Genomic DNA, 5,466 nt, shown 5'->3' with positions numbered 1-5,466 from the left:
TTTATTCGTCCCTCAGTTTGCACTTACTTATATCCCACTATATTTTTACATGTTATACTACAATATTTAATAATAATTGTGAGTCAAGTCTACATAACTGGATAATGATCATGCAACATTATGGTCATTTACATTATAAAAAAAATAATTACTTTGTTTGTATTCTTGTTAGTTAAAATAATGCACCATTATTTAATTAAAGCAAAAATAATTGGAGCTGATTTTATAAATATTTTTGAGTATTGACATAAAACTTTTTTCGGATTTTATTTCGACTTTTGTATTATAGTTTTCTCTCGACGTTTCGAAGACTTTACAGTCTTCGTGGTCACGGGGGGGACTGACTGACCACTAAGGCTGTAGTCTTCTTAACTTCGGCAGAAAATTAAAGTGCAAAAACTGATAAATTCCGTAAAATAGTTTTATTTCAATGTCTTACATTCGTGTAAATATAAGAAATGATTATATTTTTGAGTATTAAATTAGTTAAACACAATGACAGTTCCAGAACATTTATTTTTTCACTTCTCATCTCACTTTTTGGAACCAAACTGAAATACCCATTTATTACTTGATGAATTTATATTACTTATTTATTATATTGGGATGCAAAATTTAAACCTGTATGGTTACTAAGAAGACTCTTTTTTAAAAAATTCCGATAGCTTTGTAGCCATGTATAATCATTCATCATATAAAATTTGTATCATAACATTTTAAATGAAAACAAACTTCATAATTTCGATTATCAAAGGAGTGACCATAGCGCAAGAAATGGCCTTTTGAAACAATTGTAATTAGATAATGCTAAATGCATTATCATTATCATTCAACAGAAGTCAAATTATATTTTTATATAGGTATGCAAAATAGGGTCTACTTCTGTAATATATAAGGATAATAATTGCACATGAAATCCAATTCATAAATTGTTAAGGCGATACCTCAAGTTCCATTTTCATACATTTTGTTTTGGCTTTAATCTGGGTAACTAAACAAGTATTGGCAAGTAAAGAATTTAAATTCACGTTTAGTTACCCAGATTAAAGAAACAAAATGTATGAAAATGGACCTTGAGGTATCGCCTTAAATAGAACTGTAACTTTTCCATGTCAGTCTCATTAAACCATTTTTTATAGGCCATTCTTACTCCAATGTGGCCAACATATTCAGTTTTTGTATACAGCCATGCAGAGAAGTCACATAATCCATTACAACTATAAGGCATTATTGGGAATGCTCGAGCTCCTGTTCCTCATCCTTCTGCTCTATTTGTGGCTCACTAACAGCTTCAGTAGTATCAGTATTTTCTACAACATTTTCCACTTCCATAGTCTCTGTTTTCTCAATATTTTCATCCATAACACTTTCTTCTGCCACTGAAATAATTCACAATTTTATTAACGATTTTGGAAATTTTATATGCATTTCTTTTGAATGTATTACTGTATAGGTTATATACTTTAAAGTTTTATTTCATGTGTTTTTAGTTATAACATTTATATATTTTTTTATTAAACTTATAATAATAATATCAGCCCGTGTTATATAATGTTCCATTGCTGGGCATGGTCCTCCTCTACTACCAGAAGAATTAGGCTAGTCCACAGGGCTGGCCTAGTGCAGATCTGTAGACATGACACACGCAAAATTTCTATAAAGAATTTTTCAGATATGCAAGTTTTCCTTCACTGTTAAAGCAAGTGATAATTTGCAAAGAATACTCACAAAATTTTAGGACTATCAGAGAAGTGTGCTTTTGTGTTTTTGACCCGTGGACATTCGTCCGTCCGCAGTCCATTTCACACACAACTAGGCTATTGCCGCTTACAATAAATCTTTATTTATATAAAGATAAATAAAGATGTTTATACATGAATAAAGGTTTTATGTACCTGTCTCCTCTTCCTTCGGCTGAACCTCATTGTGTTCATCAGGCGCATCACCATCACTCTCATCATGAACATCCGCATCGGCTGCAAACTTATCCCTCTTGCGTTTCTCTCCATCTTTCATTTCAACGTCTTCATCTTGGTTTTCGATAGGTTTGTCTTCCGGCTCTGGGTCGTTCTCTTTCGTGCCAGGCCTTTGAATTCGGAGACAACGCTGCTCAATCTTTACTAATTCTTCTTGCAGTTCTTGACGCTTTTTGGTCATGAACTCTGTAATTTAAAAAAATATTTCATGACAAATATTACCAAGCTAATTCACATATCTTTTGGGAATTGTGATATTTAGGTTTATATTTAAATATTATAGAAAGTAGCATTTAATAATTTTTAAAATGTTATATACAACACTTTTACTCACTGCGGTACAATGGACCGTATTTAGCTGCAAGTTGCAAAGATTATTGTAAATAGAAAAAAAAATCAAATCTGGGCCAATTATACAAGTGACTTCACGTATGTCAAGTAATACTTACTTTCATGGAATTTTCTGCTAGCCACTAACTTCTCATTTGCTTTATCATTCATTTTCTTAGGTAACCAGTAGATGTGTGGCTTGCTTTTAGTTAGTATAAAGTTACTTAAGTGTTTCTGTGAGAGCTCCCAGTTCTCAAACTCTTGCACACGCCCCATCTTGGCCTCTAGTGCTTTTATAGTGGCTTTCTTGTGTTCCCGTTCAGCGAATAATGTCTTGCGTTCTTTCTGTTCTCTCTCTTTCTCTTGGCGTGCCTGTTCTTCTATTTTTCGCTCTACTTGTGCTCTCTTATCTTCCTGGTAAACAGATTTATAATAATATGGTGTAACACTATGCATTGAAAAAAATACAACATTTTTACTAGTTCTCAGAGGACTATTTCTTAATTATAGTGTAATAAAAAAAAATTTGGAAAGAATATTTTATTTTAATCTTATTACCTTTGTTTGTAAAACAATTTCTTCTTGTTTGAATTTCTGCAATGTACCCAACAGTGATCCAAAGATACGTCTGTTGCGTGTTCTGGCCTGCTCGTCATCCCCCTGTGCTCGAAGCACAGCTGCTCTAGTGGGTAGCTCTCTACATACTGCAGACGGCACCCTGGCACGCTTATTACCTGGTCCCTCTTCCTCCCCGTCGCTGTCATTTACCCGAGCTGATAGCCTGTGTTATGGAACAAATATTGATAAACTCACTACTTCAGGACCAAGGGTATCTAGTTAAATTTTATGTTTTAATTATATGTGAAGTTCAAACTTATTATGCAATAAAAAGGTCACATTTTATATGTATTAACATAATCTGTTGATAATTGATATTATTTAAGAATGTAAGTTTCCTTCATTACAACTTAGACTTATTGTTGACACTGGAAAATTTACAGTCGGATTAATGTTTATATTGGCCAAGATTCGTGACTCAGAGCATCTATCACTAGCACATAATTAAACTCAATTACTGATTGTTTGATCAATGCAATCGTAGCCAAACTTGTTTTATAACCTCTAGGCGTCAATGAAATTGCAATTATTCACAACAATCGCATATTACCTGCTAAAAACCGTTTTAGTTTCCTTGCGTTTGTTAAAATGTTCTTCATTTTTGTAGTTATTTGCATTTTCAGCCGGGTATGGCGGACGGCCGCCTAACCGATTACCACTCCTAGCGTAATCCCCGGATTGATTAAATCTAAAACATAACACATATAAATTATAAAAATAGTCAAATACACCTCAAAACTTCTCAAGGTAGTGCGCTAACCTATCATTATTGAAACGTCCTGTCGTTTGTACAATCTTTTTTATGTTTTCATCTATTTTATACAATGTGCTCTTTTCATTTTCTAATTGAGCACGTAATGCACTAAATGATATTGCCACTTCTGTCCCCATTGTAATTAAAATTATCGTTTTAAATACAACAATTTACATTAACACTTTGATTCTGCTGATATATTTTTTTTATGTCACAGATACAAAACGATGCTAGCGTCTTGTTATTCCATAACGCTCGTTAAACTTGTAGATTAAAATAATATTTGTTTCCCATGTTTTAAAATCAATAAGAAAAGAATACATAATTTTTTTATATTTTTTGGGAAACTGTATAAATATTATAATCATAAAATAATGTTACATAATTACATACTTACTACAACATATTTTATTGGATCAATAGATGGCAGCACTATATTTATTATGAGTTATATCTACTCGACAACAGATGGCACCGTGTTACCTTACAATCCTAGATTTTGCTTTTAGATAACAAATCCAAAATATGACAATACCTAATAGATACGATAAAATTATTAGGTACATAATCTTCTACTAATTACTATACTTTCAACCAACAAATATCAACATTTATAAAATTGCTAAGCAACACAGATTTTATTTATAGATGTGATAGTTAAACGTAAATCAGTCAGTGTCCCGAGTAGTGAGTGCTGTAGGCAGGTGAGGAGTGGCGGCGCAGTTTAATTTCACGCGTGTCGGAGCTGAGGGCGCCCATCCACCGACCACCGCTATGTTACACTTATGGCCTTCCGGTCACACAACTGTGTATCCGTGAGATCACGCTCATATCTTTCAACTAATCTCGATAAGGCAGAAGATTTATTGCTGAAATTATCAACTGATGTTTTCCTAAAAACAGTCAAAAAGTAGTTACTAATCGCCTTCTACGATACCCCGAACACAGAACAACGTAGATGTCGTTACAACGACCTCTGGATGTTGGTACCAAAAGACAAAGTCCCGAAAATAAATAATGGCCTACAGTAGAAACCGGCTGTAGCGACATCGTTTATAACGACGTACTGATTAGGTATATGAACATAATATCATTGGGTTCAAGGAGTAAGCACAAGTTACTTTAGCAGTGGATAAAATGCACGCGATAGGTACAACTGCAGTCAATAAAAATAGTGTGTTTAAAACTAATTTTATAATTCACTAGCTTTTACTTTTAACTCCGCCAGCGAGAACTAATGTCTCCGGGGTAAAAGGCCGGCTATATATTTAATCGCGATAAAAAGTTACCTTTGTCCTTCTCGGGGTCTCAAACTGACTCCATGTCAAAAATCAAAAACAGTTCAGGCAGAGACAGTCACTTTCGGATTTATGTATAAGTACGGGTTGAATGTATACAATGATTTTAGCTACCTGGCTTTTAATTCATTTCATCTGAAATGCAGTTTTGCCATACGGATATTTTCTCAAACGTAAGATAAGTAATATCCATGGAATAAAATAACCGGACTTTTAATCATAATTAACAGCGCTACAATCAAACTAAGTATTTCATATTTTGTGCATTTTTAATTAATTTATATTTTATCTTATCTTATGACTAAATTTTAAGTATCTTACAAAAAATCAGCCCTTACAAGATATAAAAATTAAATTAAATAAATGTCCATTGTTACATTGCATACTCCAAAAACTCGAAACATTCAGAAACATTAATTTTCACATATAAAAACTACTATGGTAAAAAACAAAAAGTAAGAATAAATTTCCACCTAACGCGTAACTAAAA

At 32.9% G+C, this 5,466-nt stretch overlaps 1 protein-coding gene across 1 annotated transcript; it reads right to left on the bottom strand.

The window, feature by feature from the left end:
- Positions 1–407: 407 nt before the first annotated feature.
- LOC115449964 (pinin) lies at positions 408–3,895 on the bottom strand. Its single transcript, XM_037438272.1, has 7 exons — positions 3,685–3,895; positions 3,475–3,612; positions 2,865–3,087; positions 2,426–2,720; positions 1,896–2,162; positions 1,091–1,379; positions 408–936 (listed from the first exon to the last, which is right to left on the bottom strand). Exons 1-6 carry the CDS (start codon positions 3,813–3,815, stop codon positions 1,228–1,230), a joined length of 1,206 nt encoding a protein of 401 aa, XP_037294169.1. The 5' UTR covers positions 3,816–3,895; the 3' UTR covers positions 408–936; positions 1,091–1,227.
- Positions 3,896–5,466: the final 1,571 nt, after the last annotated feature.

Source organism: Manduca sexta, chromosome 13 (genome assembly GCF_014839805.1).
Source record: "Manduca sexta isolate Smith_Timp_Sample1 chromosome 13, JHU_Msex_v1.0, whole genome shotgun sequence".
Classification (NCBI taxonomy): domain Eukaryota; kingdom Metazoa; phylum Arthropoda; class Insecta; order Lepidoptera; family Sphingidae; genus Manduca; species Manduca sexta.
Note: the sequence above shows the minus strand (reverse complement) of the source record. Positions and strands in the feature narration are given on the sequence as shown.